The following is a 24,304-nucleotide window of genomic DNA, read 5'->3' on the forward strand; positions in this document are numbered from 1 at the left end:
GCGGATTACCCAACATGCATCGCTTCATGCAAGCTCCCTAGACATACGAAACTACAGCATTATCTTGTCTCGTACCATGCACTATCTCTGACATATCTTCTTCAGCAGACGACGAGGCAGCGCTTATATCCTCGTATGTTCGAATGACACCCTCCCAAACACAATACTATATCATGAGACATGAGCCAGCAAGAAGCGCAGGGTCTCACGAAATGCGAGTAGGCTTGAAATTAGTGCAAAGATGAAAAAAATATCTCCTTGCGGTATCGCCGATAGATCAATTATTACTACCTTGTCAGTTCAGCGCGACGAGTTGTTTCTCTCTCTCTCGCGTCGCATTGTAATGTCCGGCTGAATACCCCAAGCCCCATCCTTGTTACTTTTTCAGTTTCCTGTAACGTTTTTTCAACAGTTTGCGTTAGACACAGTTTAAAGTGAGCTGCATGAATCTGCTTCACGACTGCAACTATATAGTGGCTATAACTACAAGATCACAATTCTCTGCCTCGTTATCATGAAGCTCGGCAATAATTTACCGCGTGGAAAGATAGACACTGGCCACGGCTGTATATGCGGTCCCGGAAAATTGGGCTCAGCAGCCGACCGTCATAAGTCCTAAGCTTCGAAGACTAGTACGATGTGGTTCTTGGCTATATGCATGCAATACTGGATCATGATGTCACCCGTCATCCATTTTAAAACGTGTGCGTTATCCTCAGCTGTCTTTTTTAAGCCCCTTCATTGAGAAGTTTTGAAAAGCTTGCGTTGAGCTGTGCAGAAACTAACGGAAAGAACGAAAAAAATGCACAGGCTCTTACCACTGTACTGAGCCCTGAACACCTGTTTCGTGACCGGCAGCCGAAGTTTGTGGAGCGACTCTAAAACGTTGGCGGCATAAAGCTGTGCGATTAATTCATTTGTCGACCAGCCACTATCGATGCTTCAACATTATTAACGGGTAGGCATCAGCTTCATATTTTCAATACATTTCACTTACACTGCGTGCACGTCCCGTAACACTGTTTTGCTCGACACTGTGCTTAATTTAGTATCACCCACAAAGACGAGCCAATGAGTCCTCCTCCCATTTCCTGATTATCAGGGCAAATGGCTGGAAATATCAAATACATAGCAGGGTGTTGAGTAATCATTATCGGTACGAAGATAAAGTGTAAGCGGTATTGCGCAAACAATGTCGTTGGTCGTATCACCGGCCTATCGCATTCACTCTTTCTTTTTATTACTCTCGTTATTTCTCAATATTGGCGAGCACTCAGCACATAAACATCAACTTCAAATTTTGATATGTGGTTCAAAGCAAACAGCCGTGTACGCTGTACAGTAAATACAGATTTGAAAATAATCTTGACCCATACGTTCGCTTGGCTCATAGTCAGCCCTTTGCTTAAATTCGTTCTTCTGGGATGATAACGCTCTAGCAACCTAAGTCAGCTTTAATATATAGGCGGATGCACAGTGCGTAAAATTCAAGTTGGACAACGCTGCTCACACAAAAAAATAACTACAAGAGACACAGCGATGGCATCAACATAGGTGGTCGAAGGTTTCATGTGGCTCCGTTCTCGGAGCATAATTGTAAACTAGTTGAGTATGCTTAAATCCCTTCATTGTTATCCTTCCGACCATAACGTTTCGACACGAAAATGTACAAAATTAACGTTCCAGGTATCTGGACTTCGTATCCGTCATGGCGTACGACTTCTTCGGGTCGTGGAACAGCTACACGGGACACTGCTCGCCCCTGCGGGCCCGGGAGCACAGCAGCGAAGAGGAGAAAACGCTCAACGTGGCAAGTAGGATTCACCATAGTGAGAAAAGCGGGAAGTATGCACGGACTTGGGTCTAGATCGTATGCTGCCTAATTGCAACAGAATGGTGGTACGTATTCGTAACAGGACCGCGGTGGTTAGTGGTTAGGGCGCCCGCGACTACTTAGCCGGTTGAGCAGAGTTCGATGCCGATGTAATCGCGGAGAAAAATCTAGATATTGTTGGAGGGGATGGAATATCAGGGGCGGAGTTGGCTGCGAACTCAGTTTGAATTTTCAGCTGGAGATTACATTCCAGCTCTGTAATGCGCTATAGGTTTGAACAGGAATCGTGCAAGCTACCCCACAGCAGCAGCTATTCATAGATGCCCAACCGCAAGCGATAACGCGCGGCCAGGATCAGACAGGAGTGGAGATGCGCTCTCAAACACCTGCACTGGACACCTCTCTATTGCTATCTTCCTCTCGGCTGCTAATCCGGCACGCCGAGCAACGTCCGTGGCTGCTTATCCAGCACTACGGTGCGTGTTTTAGTCTGAGCAATAGCTGCAATTTTGTACGCAAAGTCAATGCCCCAGGACATCAGACAACGGTAGTATATAACGGAGAAAATAAATGTCATGTGCACATTCAGCATGTGTTGCAATGTGTTTCACCACTTGACTGCCAACCCCGATTTACATCGGCGGTGGAATTCGTTGGCGAACAGGAAAGGCTTTCTGCCAACCAAATTTACGCGTTTGTTCAGCGCACAAAAGGAAAACTACTGCTTTATCCCGGGCGCGAAATAAGCACGCGCCTGGCCTAGCTATACACTCTATACATAATTTTAACTTCTGGGTTCTCACGCGCCAAAAAAAAAAAAAAAAAAAAGAATTTGACCGGAAGTTCGTACCATCATTCCGGGACATTTGTTCGCGACATAAGGTATGTGGGAACCGCCACTTGTAAAGGAAAGAAAGAAAAGCATGCAACTAATATATAAATGAATAGTGGCGTTTTTGCAGCACGGCATGAAGTGGCGGCACAAACTTTTTAGCCAACTACAAAGTGCGTGAAAACACTGCGACGACAATGAAGTAGAAGCGAACGACATGTGCGGGATAAACTCAGTAATGCAGTGTAATTACGCGACTGACGCCACGTCGAGTGCACTGTAAATGAGTCCCTCCAGACAATGCATAATCGTGCCAGGCACACAACAAATGTGACGATTTGAGCAGTGCCCCTCGATCCCAAATGAGGAGGAGGAGAAAACAACTTTATTCAACGCACTATAATTAAGCGTTGAGAATGTCCTGGGCCAGAGTCACCAAGGCCAACTGGTCTTTCAGCTGGTCCGAGGCGATATTCCAGCGTTACCAGGAATCCACCTCATTGTGACAGTGTTGAGACGTAGTTTGGTGAGAGCTCTGTGTAGATCATCTTGCAGTTCTTCAGGAATGCGACCCGTGTGAATGGCGCGTAATAGCCTGTATTGAGATTCGAGATATCGTCGTCATCCTGCCAGGTGAACGATGGATGAAGCAGTGGAAAGTCCGCTCGTATGCTGCGACCGACATCAACGGCGACTACGGGAAGCCACGTCGACGGATCCCGAAGTTGCGGCGTGGTATACAGGCTGGTTCGCACTGGCTACTCGCGGAGGTCGGGCGGCTTGATTCGTCACGGAGGGGAAACCTGCGACAAGCGCCGCTCGACACCGAGTGTTCACACCGGCGTGCTACTCGCTTCACGGCAACCCCCTCTCCAAACGAGATTTGAACGAAGAGCCGGCTTTCGCGCCTTTACGGCCTCTGCTTCCGCGCTCAGGGTAGATCATTCGGACTCATTTCGCGCATGAATATATGCAATTATCAGCGAGGAAGAAGATCTTATGGTTATGCCCATGTTTAGAGTTGTTTCGACAGCCAAAGCGCTCTAGTTCTACGAAGACTGAAGCGGCGGTGGTGTGTGCGCTGTTTGCGGTCTCGCGAAATAGCAGATCACGAAACCGTCTCATGCCCGAGCGTCGAGCACATGACCAAGAATACCAGTACAAACTCGAATTAGTACGCTTCACTCTTGCAGTGATCCTTAACATGTGTGCCAAACAAATGCGGGCGCAGTAAGTCGATCGTGCACACACGCGCATGCACTCTTCAATTTTCCCGCCCTAGGAAGGAGGCAGAAGCGCTGTGGATTGGGTCAGCAGTTTTGCGACTTGAAGTCGCGTCGCAAGAAATCGGTCTGCGAGCGACTCCCTCGAACTACTTCAAACGGGTCGCTGGCGACTCGTTCGGGGCGCCCCCTCCAGGCGAGTCGACAGCGAGACCGTCCCTCACTAGGGTCTCCACCCAGTATTATAAAGCCGAAGCCCTTAAGGCTCCGCGTCAAACCTCCCATTATGAAATAAACGTTTTCACCACCACCAGCCCAGATCTGGAGTAATCGCTGTATACGTCTTAGCTAAATGGGCGACAAACAGAAGATAAACAAGCTGCGACAATAAACAGCGTTACTATGTGTAACCGTGCGTACAAGTTTTCGCTACATACTAGTTTTAACCGGACCTAAACCACAGCATTTTTTTTTCTTCTTACTAATAATGATTGGTTGTCAGGAAAGGAAAGGCGCTGTATCTGTCACACTTTTTATGTGGACACCTGAACCGCGCCGTAGTGAAGGGCTACGGAGTAATTTCGACTACCTGGAAATCTTTAACGTGCACTGATATCGCACAGCATACGGATGCCTCTTCGTTTGCCTCCATCGAAACGCAGCCGCCGGCGGTGGGTATCGAACCCGCATACTCCAAGCACAGCAGTCGGGCATCTTAACCACTCCACCACCGCGGCGGGGCAGGAGTGGAAATCAAGCATTTCAATTACATACGGCACTGTGAGAGTATAGAACCACCAAGAAGCCACAAAGAAAAAAAGATTACAAGAAGCAGCATATAAGAAGGATAAGACAAAAATATATTCCCAACTATTCTATTTTCCACTAGGTGCATCAACTGGCTACCTGCGCTGTACCGATGAAAGTTCGGAAATGCGCATCACCCGCAGTTCTGTAAGCACCCCACGTGGCCCATGATGACCAAGGCTATAAGCTGCACTCGAGAACGGCAGCAAAAGCAAACGTCGCGGAACATATATATTGATAGAGCAGCGCATAATTAGGTATTGCGCTGGTCGGTGACGCAGGTAGGCGTGCTTATAGAAAATAATTTGTAGGTACGTAGTACTTTGAAGTTTCGCAAATTAGTTATTAGAGTAACGTAACGAAAAAAATTGAGGAGCACTTAAGCCACCTTACGTGCAGCAAGGCGAAAGCCTTTTGGCCGCCCTGTTGCGATCTTTGGAACACCCCTGATTGCTCGCAAGAGAGAGTGGGAGACTCGAAATTCTATGGCGCCAAAGGTCAGAGTCGCACGTTTCCCACTCGTGCCTTCCGCCACCTTATTTACCCAGTTATCTATCCCTCCTCAGTTTCGCATTTCTGCCCGGCCAGAGCCAACCTCGACCACATCATGGGGAGCTGTGTTCGCCCCCTCCCCTCCCCCTTCCCCCCCCCAAAAAAAAAAAATCACTCAATATTCATTCAAAGGATCAGTGGGAGGCTGCCCTGCGCAGCCCAGCGCCTGATCTTCAGGACCAGATCCTGGACTGGACTCAGAAGTTAGCAGAGGCCCGCCGAGAGAATTTCCCTCCCTCCCTCACTTCCCCTTTCCCCTGCGGGATAAATAAAGTCGTTGCTCACTCACTTTCTCTGAGAGAGAGAAATGGAGACTCTCTCTCTCTCTCCAGCTAGAGAGGGGAAGGGGGAAAGAGTATTTCTCTGAGAGAGAGAAGTGAGAGAGAGTAGACATACTTTCTATTTCACATCACTTACTATTATTATTTTGACGTTAATTAGTGCTATTGTTTGCTAGCGGTCTATGACGTCATTGCTTTGCTTGACAGGTGGAGCGGACACTTTCCGCGCAGTTTTTGCGCACACTTTCTGCAGAAGCCACTCTTGAGCTTAAATGTACCGAACAGGTTAAATCTCGTTACGTTGTGGCTTCTATGCATCCAAGGAGATGTAGGATTGATCCTGCAAACTAATCCAGTTCCCTTCGTTGCCTCGCCTAGCATTTTCGTAGTACGAGCGCTAGCCGAGTTCCGTTCCACTAGGGGTGCTTGATAAGTCACCTAACGGATGCTAATTCGACCACAACTTTGGCGAAAGGCGCCCATAATGCTGTCGCATGAAAATACAGAGCAGATTCAATGCACCTGTCATGCCGATGAACGGAACGATGGTGCTCGTGCTCCCAGGAACCGTCCTTTTCCCCATGGCGTAAATGCTGTGTATTTTTTATTCAACTGCCAAGACGACCATAGCATGCACGTTGCGAATACAATGAGCCCCCTACGCTGCGCACTTTCTTAAGTATACTACATCCGACCTCGGAGATTTCATTTTTTTAAGTGTGACTGCCATATATATTCTCGTGGGGCTATAGTTTTGTGCTCCGATGTTGGGCCATGCCGGGCAGACATCGCGTGATGCTGACTTGCACTTTTCTTTGTCGTTTTTAGGAGAGCTCGATCAGGATGTGGCTCTCCAAGGGCGCTGACCCGACCAAGCTGGTGCTGGGCATGCCTTTGTACGGTCGCACCTTCACGCTGGCCGACCCGAACAATGCTGGATTTCTGGCTCCCACCGTAGGGCCCGGTCCCGCTGGGCCCATCACCAGGGAAGCCGGATACCTAGGCTACAACGAGGTAATTAGCACTGCAAAAGGTGATGCGTTCAACATTCACTGTTATTTTCAAAACTTCAGGAGGGCGCTTCTATATTGTCTATCTGAGATATCGAAATGGCTTTATCACTGACATCACGAAATATATTATTAAGAATTAAGATAGAGGTCGTCCAGTGGCACAGGCTGAGTGACAAGAACGTCAACCGAACGTCTCATGAGCTTGACCTAGATTTAAAAAAAAAAAAGGGGGGGGGGGGGGGGGGGGTCTGTGAATACGACTAGAACCTTAGAACTACAAAACAGCGCGCGCTGGACTGCGAACTGCACGATCGGCGTGCGAGATTGGCGCCGTGGTCCCGAAGACTACGACGAGCTAAGGAACTGAAACGTGGATTTCGTTTTTGGTCAAATTCCAAGGAATATTTCAATAGCTTTGACAGTGACTAAATATAAAGTTTTAGAGGAAGCAGTCTTTGCAGCCTATATGTTTGCTAGAACTAGGGTCCCTAGAAATATTGCTAGTCTGCCGTCCGCCGGCCGCGGCGGGGGCTGCCGCTGAATGATCGCCGCGGTGGCGCTGCGGTGAACCGGAGTGCGCCACTGCTGACGGAGCAGACGAAGCGCGCGCCCGTGCGCTTCGAAATGCATTCGCTGCATGCTCATTGTCAGGTGCCTTGTATACATGCGATGCCGCTCTTTAGTCTTTGATTTCAGTTTAATCGTAATATTGACTTCGCAGCCGAGTTGTTGGCATAACCACAGATGCGACTTTTTTTTTTCGTGAGCGAAGTTTTGTGCGCATGCCCCTGAGCCGATGTAGAAACGAAGCTGCTTTTTATACCCTATTATCCTGCTGAAGCTACCGCCGTGCCGTATTGTAATGAAGACTTCTGAGGATTTTGTGCAAACAATTGCGCTTGCACGGAGAACTATACTATACGCACATTCTAGGCTCCAAGGACCATGTGTGCGAGCAACAGAGCGCTGTCGCCGGCGTTTTCATTCACGCTATAGTTTCATCTTAACTTCTTCGGACGTTTAGCTAAGTTGTAACACGTATGTAGAACTAGAAACTTTCGGATGCATGCACAATTAAAGCAAGCAAGATGGGAACCCGAACCCTTCAAATCGCACCGCGCTTCAGGCAAACTGCTGATAGGCATTCTTTGGTACTTAGGAAGCCTAGTAGCCACTCATCAGAATATGCCATCACTTTTGTTGACTTCCGTTTTGCAACCTCTAAAATATATTTTAACAGCCAGCTGTTAGTTGAGAGGAAGGGCACTAACACTTCTTTCAAACTCTGTCCTTGAAGGTGTTCATTTTCATTTTTCATTTCACCGAGAGCTTTTACCAGCTTTGCCACCTTATCCTTCGTACGACAAACAGCTCGAGACATAAAAGTCTGTTTCTTAATTTTTTCTTCTTCTTGACAGGGTGTTCTGAGTTAACTTTCGCAAGTACTTGCAGGCTATATGCATGTTGCATCAGAAATAATGGTACAGTTCGTCGCAAATTAAGCAACGCCCATTGTAGGTGGGAAAGGTCTTGGTAATAGGCTTCAATCCGCTGCCAGGACACAAGCTGAGTTTCGCAATGTCCTGAATAAGATTAATTACCTCTTCTGTCGACTTTACAGCTATCTCCTTGACTTTGTTTCCTCGAATGCACACAGCAGCATTCATGGCAGCTTCACCACTGCGATGGAACAGAACTCGTCGATGGCAATTGCCTCCGGAGATTCGTCCTCGCTTGAGTGGCACTATGCGAATGTTCATTGTTCAACATCAGAAAGATCGACATTTGTCCCCAGTGGCGGTGGCATGCAGCTTTCTGCATTCCTGGAGCAGGCTCACGTCACACGATCCACCACCGCTGTATTCTTCAACTGGCGCCACTGATGCTTCAGGATCAGTGCACTTTTTTTCTTTCTCTGCAGGTCTCCCTGCTGACTGTTTTTGCTCGTACAAGTTTCGCTCCTTTCTCTTGAGAGGCAGGGGTTTCAACAAGTATTTTGGAGTGTCGGGAAACAGCGTTGAAATGGCATCCTTCGTGAGTTGCGTAACATTCCGTGGAATCTCAATTACCTTTACCTGTCTTAAAACTTCGCTCAATAAAGCAGGGTTTGAAGTGTCGCTCACAAACGTCGACACTAGCTTATTCGTGTTACAGTAATGTGAGGGCAACCCCGATCCGGATCATCCGATATTTATATATACCGATATTTATATCAACGTCCAGGATTTCCTGTCTGCAACTCACAAAATAATGAGGAAGATATTCACCAGTTGTGGGTTTGCCCGCCACTGAAGCCGGCCTTTCACCGAGCAACCCATCTTCGTACATATTGCTTGCACGCAAGGGCCTTATCATCGTTCTCTCTTGAATTTTATTAGAACACAGCCAGTCTATTTTCTTTCATTTATTACGCCTTTTAATTTTCGTTTTGCATATTCCTTTATGCCCTAGATGAGACAATAAACAATGTTATTGCCTTTGCAGCCGCGCTTGATGTTGCGCTCCCACTCTTGCCTCTTCCCTGCGTCTTTCGGTGTCCTGAAGAGAGAACATTTCACCTTGCACGAGCGCTACCCGGTCTTGCACCCGGGCAAGAAACACGTGCTATCACGCTTACCCCGTTTTCTGGACATGACGCGATCACATATCCATAAAAAAGGCACACTTGCACACATGCTAGCTAATTTGCGCGCATTCCGGCTCGCGAGCGAAAAAAAGTGCACGTGGTGCACGAGCCTTGTCACGGCACCAACGGATCAGCGCGGCGCAGATTCGCAGTACGGTACAACCGCCACAGCACCACGTACACAACGCGACCACGCTCCGAATGCGTACAGCGCCCCCTGCGCTTTCATCCGGGAAGCGGCCAACCGGTTCCATAGGGAACCCCGCTCGGACGGCAGACTAGCAAATACTTCTAGGGACTCTACTAGAACTGTGCATACGTTCAGTGGCCGCCGTTTCCTTCAACCGCCATCTTGAATATTTGTATGCGACAGAGGAAGGGCCCCCCTCCCATTTTACTTGAATTATCTCATGAGTACAAGGAGGGGAGGGGGGGAGGGGCGCTTTTTGGGCAGTTTTCGGTAATATGTATAATTCTTTCAGCTCTAAAAAGTGACAAGTGATATGGCTCTTGCTAACGGACGGCGCGCACCTCCGAGAAACCGGCTTGGCTGGGCTGTGGGCAGTCAACTCTTTCCCATGCTACGAAAGCAGCTCAGTGCCCAATACGGCAGCGCCCTTTGTGGATTAGTATAGAAACCTGGCACCTAACTGCAAAAGGCAAAAATGTAATTATTAGACATTTTGTAACCAGCTGGTTAACATAATTCACCTGTTTTCTGATGTCGGGCAATAATATCACTAATTAAAGTGGAGTTCTGGGCCAGTTGGTACGACATCTCTTGTCCTCGTCTGTATCGCTCTAAGCCTCCCTGTAAATAAAGTCACTAGAGCGACGGAGAAGCCACCTTGACACGTCAAAAAGCTTATTTTTAAATATTATGATTCACTCTGGCTGCAATACCCGGTATATACTACGAGGACGGCTTCTGTGGCACATTCGTAAAACAGTGTTGGAGGACATCAGAAAACAGGTAGATATTGTTAGGTATAGTAAAGTTAGATACAATCAGAAAAAGCAGTTGCAGCTATGGGCCACGGTACGCGACGTGTGCAATATTATGCTGAACAACGAACGAAGTTTGTTTTTGAAATTCAGTCGTGCCAAAAGTAACCAAAAAACTTTTAACAGCGGGGTACTTTCTGTCACGGAGGAATTGTGTGGCTGTTACTGCGGACTTTAGTTGTATCGGACCATATATAGTAAGCCGGCTAACTAGCCTCTCATAAATAACGTTTTAATTACTACAATGAAGCGTCCAGTTGCAATTGGATATTTGTAGCCGGCCATTAGTTATAGCCGCATCAACATTTAGGATATCCATAGCGCAATTACCCTGTCTCAACAAATTTCGGTTGTTTCGTGGCAAAGGTACCGGTTTTCGAAAATGCAAGTGGCAAAAAAAGAAAAAGAAATAACTAAATGACCGAACCGCCGGACTCTTTCGTGGGCGGAGCCCAGTACTAATCTTTAATATTTCTTTCGCTCTTGGGCCAGCGTACGGTTTTTAATCGCAAGGTAAATCGAAAATCTTTTCGGCATAATGATAGGCGATTCAATATCTATCAGTTTTACTGGATTTTTTTACCCCCGATAGACCGCGTTTCAGTGCCCTTTAAATCGTACTTGCGCACACAATGCGAGGCACGAAGTTGATGCGGTCGTCACAAACGGTCGGAGCCTCGGCGCCATTTGTGTTCCACGTTTTCATCTCTCGAAATGGGCAAGACAGATATACACTGCCAAAAGATGAGCGTATGAATATGCGGAGACATAACCTATGGGCGTTAATCAAAAGGCGGCACGACCAGCAAGATTTCTGAGAAATTACAACAATGGCAGTAAAGGTGGAGAGCTAGGTCACGCGATGATCTCTGAAAACATAAATTCAAATGCTCTTGGGCACGCAGAGGCAACGACGTCGATGTGGCATGCATGGGACGTTCTAGACAGGTGTTTGGCCGTTGGAGATACTGCATTTGCGCTCTTTATTTGGAGTGGGGGGGGAACGTTTGCAAAAAGTGTGGGAGTCCGTCCAAATGTCACAGTTGCCACGCACATCGCAAGTGAGTAGACCGCGAATGACGAGACAAGTACACTCGCTTCTTTTTCAGATCTGCTCCCAGCTGCAGTCGTCCAAGGACTGGAAGATAACGAGGGAACCTCGCGTGGTCGCACCGGTAGCAGTGAAAGGAAACTTGTGGATTGGCTACGATGATCCACAAAGTCTCACAGCTAAAGTAAGCGAAACGTTTCTTTCATGTCCGCTCTGCAAAACGCACTGTACTGGCAGTGATAATTCGGGGCACGTCTGCGCGTTAACAGTTTACGTCGCGCGTTGCGTAACGAGTATAAGGAAATGCCTACGTATCACCCTTTTGTGTAGAGCGCTCGAGGGATGCTCTCGCCTGCAAGAAAGGCCAGATCTCGCCGCAGCTGTTAGGTTGTAGAGGCAACACTTGAGCGGTATAGTAGTGCCACAGAGACCCAGCAGCAAGGTAGACCCCAGCACCTTGCCGAAAAATGGGGGGGGGGGGGGGGGCGGAGTCTGATTTAGGCTTTTGTAGCCCGATATGTCCATGATCGAGCGCTCTACACAAGGGCGACGCCAACAGTACGTACCTTAAACATACTATGCAAATCCCAGTAACCATACCTGAGGTCTCACTGAACGACATGGGGTCGATTTTCAAGAAAGAACCCGCTGCGGTGGCTCAGCAATTATGATCGACGTTCTGGTATCAAAAATTGAGGTCGTGCTTTCGAATCCGGGCCGTGGCATTTCGATGACCATGAAATTGAAAAAAAAAAAAGAAAAAATGCCAGAAAAACAAATGTTCGGCGTTATGGTGCGGCATGAATGGAGGAATTTCAGAAGCGGAGTGGCGGAAGTGTGGAGGAAGGAATGATAAGGAGTGGGAACGGATGAAAGGATTTGGTTCGGGAAGGAGAGAAAATATGCCTGCCGCATGTCCGCCGAGTTAAATGGTACCCATGCAACTGCGCGAGGCTTAGTATAGGGATTAAAAACAGGAACGGCAGAGCGAGAGGAAGGAGAAATAGAACATCGCAGCGCGCGGTGAACCTGGTGGGGCATAACAATCATGGTAAGGACCGGAGATCATTCCCGGGAGAGCACCACCAGAGAAGACTTGGAAAGGAAGATGGGAGGAGCTGATGGAGCGAAAGAGCAGAAAATGGCGGTCTACGATGGCCACCAGAGGAAAAGAAGAAAATTTCAGAAAACGGGGAATTTATTTAAGAGTGTGAAGTCATGTTTCTTTTTCACATCGCCGCGGAGCATTAGTGACGTCACTGCGTGCTGGCTGATCAATCTAGGTCTGAGGTGAAGAGCTCGTAAATCAACGCTGTAAAAAAGCTACTGCTATCGAACACTAATCAGAAAAATAACTACGAAGTAGACTCGTACACGATCCGCGCGATTCTAGTCTAGTGATCTATATAATTCACTTTAATTCTTGACACCAAAAGAAAAAAATAAGAGGGTCTTTTAGATGCTTCTTAAGACGAGAACGGCGATAGCTTACCCTCCCTCCTCTATCATTTGCCTCTTATGATGAGTCATGCCTAGTCATTGTGGTCATTACCACTCATAGCTAAACATATTTACTTATTTCCAGTCACTTACGGCCATTACAAGTCATTTGATATACTGGTCACTCCGTAGTCATGCTGAGTCATGACTAGTCATTACTACTCATAGCTTATCATATTTACTGATTTCCAGTCAGTTGCGGCCATTACAAGTTGTCTTTTGAAATATTGGTCGTTCCGTAGTCACGCTGAGTCATTACCGCTCATAGCTAAGCATATATCTACTCATTACCAGTCAGTTGTGGCCATTACAAGTTGTCGTTTGACATATTGGTCGTTCCGTAGTCATTTTATGAGCTATCATTATTCATTAACTCTATCGATATCTATCGTATAACTTTTGTTCATTACCAATAACTACCAATCGTTTTCGTTCCTAATTTGCATCCTAATACATCCGCTTTTAGCAAGTGATACATCAGCTCACAGATCCGACGCACAGATCCTGCACACAACTACATAATATCCATATGGACAAAATGACACGCCTTGACACATCAGATATCCCGCCACCTTCCCCTCTTCCCCCAGATCCGTTCCTATCCCATCTTTCCGAGAAAAAATCTTTGCGCCAGCGAACACGCGCTCTAATTCCTCCGTGTTCGTACCCTCTCCCCCTGATCTCACTCGGGATGAGGAGGTATCTGTGCGCCCGGATTCGGGCAGGAGGTGCTCTGACCCCTTGTGTGGTCATCGCTGGCGTGACGAACGCTTTCAAGTGACCGAAAAGTGCCCGCATTGTGGTGCTTCACCGAAATTGTGCGATGTGAAGAATCTATTGTGGACCTGCCCAGCTACGGCATCCGTTAGACAGTGCTACCTACGGAAAGTAGGCCTGCGGCGGGATCTTGACTGTGACTACAGATAGTGGACGCTAAAAAAATCAGTTTATCGGCTGCGATTATTTAAGGGAGATCTGTTTACACTCCTTCTAGCTTCCTCCTACTCCCCGCTCCCTTTTCACTATGCCTGATGGCAAACTTGTCGAAAAAAAAAAGAAAAAAAAAAAAAACTCTCGCGTACGGGATTTCGTTCTATGAGCCTAGAAAGGCTTTCGCAATAAAAGTTCACGTACCGATATTTCACTGGTACGTGGAATATCGGCACTGGAAACAATTCTGGGCCCTCCACTGCGGCGAGCCATCTTAAATTGATGGTGGCGCCCCGTATGAGCCAAACTTATGCCAATCTGGGGAAGTTCGCTCCGGCCAAATGGCTCCGGCTGCTCTTGCCGCCCGTACGCTGTTGAGGCTACGGTAGCGGCAGTGTTAAATGGCTGTTTCGCGGTGCTCGTGAAAGCTATCCGGCATCTTAATTGGTGCTGTTTTGTGTTTTATTTGAGCATGCCAGCAAACCGTATACCATCCGTTTGGCACGGCGGCAGCTGTCGGAAACAGCAGTAGCGGCCGGGGCGACTGCGAAAGACTGCGCTCCGCTTCCGCATGCCGAACTTGTCAGAGTTAAAGGGACAGAACACTGGAATTTATGTCTCGACTTTTTTTCGCCGAAGTGGAAAGATTGGTGTCTAAAATGTTCGATTTCATAATGGTTTTGCTAGAAACGCTGTAGAAATTTTTACCGCGAATTTTTCGATCAATGAGTGCGCGCGTTTTTATGTAGTCCGATGCTGGAAACCATGATCAGCGACCGCGATGACGACTGGTTGTAGTACCGAACTCGCCAGACAGTAATGAGACATTTTTTGCGCAGAGTAACGTCCTTTCCAGTTTCACACTCAATGCTGTTACGATACAATAACGCACGCCATCGTCGACGAAAGTTTTAATGGGCAATGTCATTGCTTCATTCACGAAATTGCAAACACTGTGGCGCCATCTAGCGGCAAAACCTGAAAGCACACCTTTCGCGTTTGCGAAAGCAGGGGTGGTTTTTATTTAAGGACGCACTGGAGAGAGCGCTAAATGTAATAAATTATGGCAAGCACTCCTCAAAGAAAAAAGAACAATGTGCAGTTACGAAAATGAGTGATATTTTGCTGACATGTAGTCACATGGGGGGCTACACTATAGTGCCTCTAGGCACTATAGCTACACTGAAAGTACTAGGGTTTCTCCGCTAGATAGCGCCTCGGTTGTTTTTATGCGATTTTCAATGGCAAAATAAAATTGTAAAGCCTCTTTGATATTGTAGTGCTCGATCTGTACTATATGAGGCAAGGTCTTTTCATCTGCACCATAATCTCATGACATATTTTGGCCAGTGTTCTGTCCCTTTAACTGTGAGGATGTATCTGTCGTGTCTTTAACGATACATGTATTTTCAGCGATATTTTGTCATTCCAATGGTGACTGTGCACACAAACACACAGCGAATGAACCGTACAGGCAGTTACCGAACGCGGAATACAGATACTGCGAAAGGTGCTTTCCAGTAATCGCCGCATTGATTGAACTTGAAATGCGACCCATTTCATATCGTGTATTTCCTTTCGACAGTGAATATTTATATTCGATGTTGCGCTGCTTTCATTCACAATAAAGGCACGGGCAGCGTTCACTGTGGTTACGCCGCTAACCGCTGCTATATCTAGTACTAAGCTTGGTGAATGCATGCGTGTCTGCGGCGCGCCGGTGCCCGAGTATGAAAAGCGTACGATCGAGCTGCCCCGCTTCAACAACGTACTTTCAAGTTAAACCATGGTTGAAGAACAGCACATGAAAGCAGTATTGTCTAGATTACCATCTGATGGCATATTTATGCAGCCTTGGTGTACGTTCGACGGCGCAGCAACAGCGTATATCCCCATCCCGTCGCAGCAGCATCGTTTGCAGGGCGTGTTATTGAGCAGAACGCCAAAAAACATGCGCTCTCAACTGCACCACGAACGAAGACGACAAATTCGTGGCACTTACAGCAGCGCTTACGAACGCAGCGCCGTCTACTGGAGTGGCCGACGACGGTTCTCGCCGTGCGCTACTATATACCTGGTCGTCGCTAGGCCTAAATTGTTTCCCATCCGAAGCACATATCCGACGGCGCTTTGTAATTGTTCATCGCTAGAGTAAATGGTCTCTCGTGCAACTGCCTCACTGCCAATCCTATTGTATGAATAAAAAAAGATAATTTCGGTGAAGCCTTAGCAGCGCAGTCAGCGTGCAGAGATGAGCCGTGCTCCGCACCGGCGGCAGCTGGCTGTGTTGAGAAACTTTTTTTTAGTCGATATTTATTGCCTCAGGGCATCAGTAGTGTATGAGATGAAGGATGAATGAATGATCAAATGAATGGAAAAAGGTTGGCTGATTTTATGAAGTCCAGAAGTGAGCGATGATGAGGTCCCTGCGTCCAAGTGACGTATGAGGCAGGATTGGTTGCTGATAGGCCAGCTATGCTCAGGTGCCGGATTCGTGTTGGCTTGAGTGCTGGGCAGTCCCACAGCAAGTGGTGGATGTCGGCCTCGACATCTTCGTTGTTACAGATCGGGCATCCTGGGCGAGGATATAAGTGTTGGAAGTATGACCACGTCCTAGTTACAGCTGGTGTAAGGGCAACACCGACCCGGATCCTCCTAAGCGCAACCTCCTCTGCAAGGGTGAGACCGCGGGGAAGGGATATCGCACACGGAGGGATAAGTGCACGTGTGCGGCGCCGGAGGTGCTCCTTTCTTGACAAAAAGAGGGTAGCGTCGTCGACTTCGAGAAGCCGTGGGATTGATGCGTCTTGGTTCACAAGCGGGTTGCAAAATCAGCTTGACTTTGGGAAGGCAGCAGATCCCGTGGGACCCACTCAATGCGTATTGATTGTGGGATGCACGACACGGGTCAGCGATCTGCAAGAAATACCTTTTTTTTTTTTGCATTCGGCGTATTATTTAAGTAAAGAACAGATTTTAGCACGCTCTTCTGGCGCTGGCGGAAGAAATCCACCGTATCGTTGGCGCGGAGGGCTTGCGGGAGGCACGGCCGGCGCGCCATGCGTATATTTACTACGGCGGAGGAAGTAAAATGGGCATCATATTCGTATGTCCTTCGTTGGTTATAAGTCTGTCTGGTTTACACAAAACGTTCCTAGGTGGATTAGGTCAGGATGGATTGGAAAGCGGCGAAGCAGAAGCATATCACCGCCGCACTCGGACTGTCGTTGCGTGCTTTCTGCATACACTCTCGGCAATCATCTTGCGGTTTGTTTAATTGTCCGTGCAGTCCACGAACACGCATTGCTGTCCCAATGACATTACCACTAAAAGGGGCGCCAATAAAGGTTTTTCGGTCTGTCCAACGACGATGTACCGAGGTGCAAGGCCGCTCTGCCATGCATGAAGCGTGCGAATCCACAGCCCACTCGGGACTGGCAACAGTGCGCCGGCGCAATGAATCTGGTTAGAGTATTTCTCTCCTCTCCTGCTTGCTTTCGGTAAAACGGTCTATAAAATGCCGCACATAACTCATTTCTTGCGAAAAACGTTTCAGCTTCCCTTTAAGGGAAGGGAGGAAGGTGGCAGTGAAAGTGGGAAGATGAGCCGTAGTGACGGGCTATGAAGCAGTAACTTAGGCCGCCTGGGGATTGTTAACATGCATTGATATCGCACATCACACGGATGCCTCTCCGTTTCGCCGCCGCCGAAACTCAGCCGGCGGCGGTTGGGTTCGAACCAGAGTACTGCAGTACAGTAGTCGGGCATCAAGCTTAACCACTGCGCCAGAACAGTAGTATGAGATTCTGTGAACAGATAAGCTTGTTGCGAATACCGATTAGTATTCACCCTTTGAGGGTTTTTGCCGTACTGTAAGTCGGCGGTTTTCCGTCCCGCAAGGTTTTTGCCGTACTGGTACGGTTTCAATCCTCCGTTTGAAATCTCGCGCACTAATGACAATGCATGTTCACTGAGAGGTGCTGCCATCTTCTAGGGCTTACAAGAAGCGCTTAGAATGTATTGCGCTGCCTTCTTGCGAAGATAAGCAGAAGTGATTCTTCGCTGCAGCATGTCGCCCGGTCTGTGTGCCGCCGTCCTATCGCGGTTTCGCGATGTGATCACAACATAGGCGCGAAACTTGATTTCTATCTTCAGGGGCGCTTCCGTGCACGGGATAAACAGAACTGATTCCTAGCTGCAGCGTGTGGCCCGGTCTGCGGCAAGGCCCTTGCATGGTTTCGGTTACCCCCCCTATGATCGCAATGGAGGTGCGCATAACTTGATTTTCATCTTTATGGCCACTCCCGGTGCAGGGGCCACAGAAACCGATTTCCATCTTTATTGTTGTTGTGGCTATAGGAAGAAGAAAAAGAAAATGCACGGGCCTGCTACTGGCTCTGTAGTTGAGCCATCTCCGCTGCCTCGTGCAGACAGAAGAGAAAATAGAGAAGAAAAGGAAGAGGGAAAGACGCGCGCCGCAACAACAGCCGTCGTCCACCACCGAAGCGGTGGCGGGTGCAATGACGGCCTACAACAGATACAAATTCGGTGCAAGGCTGGCCCCCGCCGCAAGCGGCGGTGACCTACCTGCCCCAGTCCCATCAGGGGAGTAGAGCAGGGCACGCAGAAGAGCGAATTGCCGATCAGGGAAGCTGCGCAGCCCACGAGTTGCGATCAGCCAGGGCAAACCCACAATGAGTGCGCGTACGCTATTGGGGCTGCTGTTAGCGTGTTTATTATCGACGCTCACAAGGTATTCTGCTCTCCTTGTGGTTTTTTGAGGTTCCCGAGTTTGCAGTGTGGAGCAACGTTGACTCCAAAATACAGTTCCTAATATTATTCTACAACTTCTCCTTGACTTTACTCACATTGAACTTTCAAAATCCGCAATAAAGTAATTTGACCATCTGGGAAAGTTAAAAAAAAAACAAAAAACATTGGACTCTCAAAGGGTTAAATTAGTTTGCGGGAACGGAAAGGCGTAGTATTTGTTACATCTTTTTCTGTGGACAACTAAACCGCGCCGCAAGGGAAGGTAGGAGTGAAACTGGAAAGATGAGCCGTAGTGGAGGGCTACGGAGTAATTCGGCCACCTGGGGGTCTTAAAGGGACAGAACACTGGCCAAAATATGTCATGAGATCATGGTGGAGATGAAAAGATCATGCCTCATATAGTACAGATCGGGCACTACAATATCAAAGAAAAGAGGCTTTGCAATTTTAATTTGCATTGAAAATCGCATAAAAACAACCGAGTCGCTATCTAGCGGAAAACCCTGGTACTTTCAGTAGCGGAAAACCTTAGTACTTTCTACGTGACTACATGTCAGCAAAATATCGCTGATTTTCGTAACTGCACATTGTTCTTTCTTCTAGGAGTGCTGGCCATAATTTTATATTTTGCGCTCTCTCCAGTGCTTCCTCAAATAAAAACCACCCCTGCTTTCATTCATTCAAAAACCTTTATGAGGAGACCCCTGCTTTCGCACCGCGAGAGGTATGTTTTCAGGTTTTGCCACTAGATGACGCCACAGTGTTTGTAATTTCGTGAATGAAGCAATGAGTGCCCACTAAAACTTTCGTCGACGAGGACGTGCGTTATTGTGCCGTAACAGCATGAGTGTGAAACTGAAAAGGACGTTACTCTATGCAAAAATGCCTGACTACGTTTGGCGAGTGAAAGTTATATTTGTTTTCGGTACGTCTTTTTCGTCGACCACCAGTCGTCTTCGCGGTCGCTGCTCATGGCTTCCGGTATCGGACTACATAAAAACAGGCGCACGCATTGATCGAACAATTCCCGGTAAAAATTTTCTACAACGTTTCTAACAAAACCGTTATGGAACCGAACATTTTAGACATCAATCTTTCCACTGCGGCGAAAAAAAAATCGAGACCTAAATTCCAGTGTTTTGTCCCTTTAACGTGCACTAACATTGCACAGCACACGGACTCCTCTCTGTTTCGCCTCCATCGAAACGCAGCCAGCAGTCGGGTTCGAGCCCAGGTACTCTGGCACCACCCCGGCAGGGCAGGATATGTAACGTGCATCGACATCGCACAGATGCCTCTCCTTTTCGCCTCCATCGAAACGCAACCGCCTGCGGTCGGGTGCTAATGATCTGGTTTGGTTTTAGAGGAAAGACACAGTATCACTTTTTTTCCGCGGACACTTGACCCGCGCTGTAAGGAAAGGGAGGTAGGTGGGAGTTAAAGCAGGAAGAGGTGCCGTAGTGAAGTACTGCCCAGATTTTAACGTGCACTGACATCGCACAGCACACGGACGCCTCCGGCGCAGACCGGAATCTATGGCGAAAATCGCGAGGGCGAGATCTGTCCGCGATATTCTGCGGGATATCGGTGTGGTTCCGGTATATGGGGTTTAACATCCCAAAGACGCCGTAGTGGGAGACTGGAAATTTCGACCACCTGAGGTTCTTTAACGTGCACTGGCATCGCATACGGGCGTCTATAGCTTTGCGCCTGCACGGAAAAGCGGCCGCCGAGGCCGGGATTCGATCCCGCATCCTTGATTGATTTATAGGAGGGGAAAGGCGCGGTAACTGTCTCACTTGTTTTCCGTAGACACCTCAAACGCGTCGAAAGGGAAGGAAGGTGGGAGTGAAAGTGGAAAGAGGAGCCATAGTGGAGGGCTACGGAGTAATTTCGACCACTTGGGGATCTTTAACGTGCGCTGACATCGCACAGCACACGGACGCCTCTTCGTTTCGCCTTCATCGAAACGCAGCCGTCGAGGTCGGATTCGAGCCCGGGTACTCCGGGACAGTAGTTGGGCATCTTACCACTGCACCACCCCGGCGGGGCAATCCCGCATCCTTGGGAACACACTGACCTTAGCCAAAAGGCCGAGAAGCGATAGTCCTGCACTACGGCTCCCCCCTCTTTCTGCTTTCACTCCCACCTTCCTCACTTGCCAACGGTGCGGTTCAGGTGTCCACAGAAAGGAGTGTGACAAATATTGCGCCTTTCCTTTCCTGCGAACCAATTATTGTCATCCTTGGGCACAGCAGTCGAGTGCCCTAACCACCGTGCCAACCCGGAGGGGGTTGGTGTTAATGATGACAGTGATGAGGGTCTCTCATAGAGAGGGAGAGCTCTGAGAGAGATTCTTGCTCGCTCTCTTTATCTCTCGAGGAATCGGTCGTTCCAAGAATAAAAGGTGACCAGTGCTCCCTTGAAATTTGCTGTGCCTGAGCACATTATATTTAAAACGTCGGCCTCAACTTTGCCGCATCTCAGGGAAAGTATTCGAGATTGCCAGTCAGAAGCATTTTAGGCTTAGCGAGGCAAACGCAAACCCGCATGTTGGAGGGCACTCCGAACACGTAATTTTGTGGGTGTGTTCAAGAACATCACACGTTTACTCATTGGCACATGTTGCTGGCTAAAGCAAAACAAAAAAACAGTAGTATGGTATGGATGACGATAAATGGCCGAGACCTGGCTTTCACACAGACTTCGTCAGCCTTAAAATCCTAATGCTGCCTATAATCTACGTGCCATCTTTATGTACTCGCATGTACTCGCAGGATTAAGAAGCATCAAAAGTACCTATGACTGTGTAAATCTTGCCAATGATGGCTTCTGTCTGCATAGTGGCCATTTTATATTTGCATGAGCACATGGTATAACCTGTATATACACGTCTTTTAAGCAATTCGGTGCACAGCATTTTGCTCAGAATCACAAAGCTGACTGTCTCCATAAATAAAAATTTTTTCGTTCAGTCAAAATATTACCATGGCTGCTTTTGCTGAACTTACTTCTGAGGACTGTGAGTCATGCTTGACCTGAGTACTTTTTCACATCAGGCTGCAATATTGTAATTTAACTTGATCATGTGCCCCTGTGTTCTTGGAAGTAGACTGTAAAGTAGCGTAAGTATGACAACTGTTTGCAATAATCTGCTTTACCCATACAACAGGTGCAGTTCGCACGTTCCCTTGGTCTTGCTGGTGCTATGGTCTGGTCCATCGAAACAGATGACTTCTTGGGAACATGTGGAACGATAAAAAATCCTCTTCAGAGAGCAATAAGGGAAGCACTAGCCAGTAATGCTACCCTGACAACAACTCTACCAACGACAACAGAATGTGCTGAAACAACGGCGACTTCAACAACAGCTTTACCTTTGACATCAACGACAACATCGACAACTTCGGCGACATCAGGGATGACACCGACTACACCTCTGCCGGAACTCAAATGTCCCAAGGATGGTTTTTACGCTTTCCCCAATAATCCGCACAAATTTTACCGGTGTGTGTCACAACCTGATGGAACCTATGCCATCTATGTCTTTGATTGCCCACCCGGCACAGTTTTTAATCCTGCACTCAGTGTATGCACATAGCAAGTACTTGTAAACACAGCGGTTGCTGCAGTAAAAGCAATAAATCCCTCAAAATACGAGCTCACTATGTTGAACAATAATACCTGCACAGTATCTTGTAAAATGTGACTGAACTGGAGTGGCGACAATCCAGCAAGCCAAATCCATTATACTGCTATAGGGGACAAGATTTGAAGAAAAAAGGCTTGGTGCTGGCTGATTACTACCTAAGAAGACCAACTTTATACACAAGTCCTGGGTGATAAAAGGAGTCATGTTCTCTTGTATATCATGCTGTCTCTCTTCTGATAGCAGTCAGCATTCTGAGGAGCAGTTGAGGATTCTGTATGATGCCCCTTCCACTTGGCCATTTCAACCATACAAACAAAATATTTTGACAACACATTTGAAAATTTATCTCCTGCAAGACTAGGGTTTTGACAAGTTTAACATAACCTTGGATACCAAAATGAATTTGCCAAAAAACAACTTTTGCTTGTTATTGTGTGTTATGTGAACATATTTGTATTTGATGTATTGAGCATCCTCTCCATCAATCTATACCCTCCTTTCAGGGCCCTTAAGGGTACTCTGAGCAGTAGATAAATATTATAAATAATTATAAACAAATGAAATTAGGTTTTTGTCTCTGTAAACATGCGTCAATTTCGCAAGAAATGAAAACAGCAAACACTGCATGCTTCGTTATTAACGGGGTATGACAGGGTAAATGGGTACTCTGGTTTCATTTTCATACCTCATGAACTACTGCATATTTAAATTTGAAATTAAGGTCTATTACAATTGCTTCAGACACTAAAGCCATGCAATTTTTTTAGTGCAGCATTGTTCCCTTTTTTGGTACTCAAGTTACAGAATTAAATGTACCTTTTCTCATCAACAGAAAACAGTATGCCGATATTTATACAGCAATGGCTTAATAAGCATCAGGAGAATAAAATCGCTTTCTTGCTTTTTTTGCATCTTTCCCAAGCTTTCTTTTCTGGTTTCTCTTTTTTCTCCATCCTTCCTTACTGTCTGAGGAGAGACGCAACTCTGCCTTCTCAGCATGCGCTTTATCAAGGCTGAGGAGAGAAATTTTGCAAAATATACCTGGTGTGATGCAAAATGTTTTCCAAATACCATTCAACGCTTCATTAATTCAAAATAAGTCATGGCAGCACAAGTAGCAATATTTGAGGTGCTGGCCTCAATAAATGCTTTAGAGCAGCTGCAGCAGTTCCGTTGTTTCATTGAAATTCAGCGTCCTGTTATGAAAGCAATTGACCAAAGGCTGGGCAACCACAAATCCTGAAACACTGGCTTCATTACTTTTAGAACAGCAGTTTGGATGCTGCTTTCATGGGAAAATGCTTCAGGATTGCCCGTGTTGAGGCTATGGTTGTACCCATACCATGACGACACTTCCCTAGGGACAGTTCTTGATACACTTCTTCGTCATACTTTCCATTACAAATTGTTTGCCGTAGAACCTTTCCTGCCTCATCCACTTCGTAACCATTCTTGCCAGAACTGGGAACAATAATGTGGTGCAATAACTTTGAAAACCATCACGCCACAGTGAAAAGGAGCCAAACAACAAACCAAAACAAACTCGGCTTCAATGTTCTGCAAAAGTGTTCCTAATAAAGAAATTCACAGTTTCTGTTAATAAATATGTCATCAACTTGCAGATCTAGGCATTTTTCTTTTGAATAAATGTGTGGGGAATAAAACAAGTGAAAAAACATGCAAATAAACACTCACATGTGTCAGCTTGAAATACTAGGATTCATGCATTTGATGCCATTTTTAAACAGCTTGGAGTGTTCTCTGCACTCACTGCTGCATGGGTTTTCTCCTCACACTCTATGTCATTCTTGGTAATGAAATAAAGAAATTGGTCTCCTTGGTCAATTTACTCTGCCACACCCCCTTAAAAGTTTCACTTCGTACATAAAACTTATTCAATGCTGCCTTGCACAGCTTGTATATTTCTAACATTAAAGTTACATCCGTGAAAAAAAGATATCTACTGTTGTGCAGTAACAAAAAGATAAACACTTGAGCTTTCTGTTCACGCCCATAAAGGTCAAAACAATGGACTGTGTAGTAAACTCATTCCCATATGGTTTTTACAAAAAGAAACAGTAAAATTGGATACTTGGATGCTACCAATTGAAATGATGGCCTTTTTTTTTTTTGTTAGTGGCTTGGTGCAATTACTATTTCTGAATTTTTGTTAGCTCAATCTGAAATGCTATATAGTCAGCAGAAAAGCAATTTCATGAGGTGGC

At 47.0% G+C, this 24,304-nt stretch overlaps 1 protein-coding gene across 1 annotated transcript in view; it reads left to right on the forward strand.

The window, feature by feature from the left end:
- The window catches only part of LOC146198308 (chitinase-3-like protein 1), a 35,408-nt gene extending 11,472 nt beyond the window's left edge, over positions 1-23,936 (forward strand). The window contains exons 5-8 of the mRNA XM_084593745.1: positions 1,687-1,810; positions 6,358-6,543; positions 11,283-11,408; positions 21,600-23,936. Coding sequence (XP_084449871.1) covers positions 1,687-1,810; positions 6,358-6,543; positions 11,283-11,408; positions 21,600-22,028 — 865 coding nt within the window. The 3' untranslated portion in view covers positions 22,029-23,936. The remainder of the gene's footprint in view (positions 1-1,686; positions 1,811-6,357; positions 6,544-11,282; positions 11,409-21,599) is intronic.
- Positions 23,937-24,304: the final 368 nt, after the last annotated feature.

The sequence above is a fragment of the Amblyomma maculatum genome, chromosome 2 (genome assembly GCF_055883805.1).
Source record: "Amblyomma maculatum isolate TAMU_Amacu chromosome 2, ASM5588380v1, whole genome shotgun sequence".
Lineage (NCBI taxonomy): Eukaryota > Metazoa > Arthropoda > Arachnida > Ixodida > Ixodidae > Amblyomma > Amblyomma maculatum.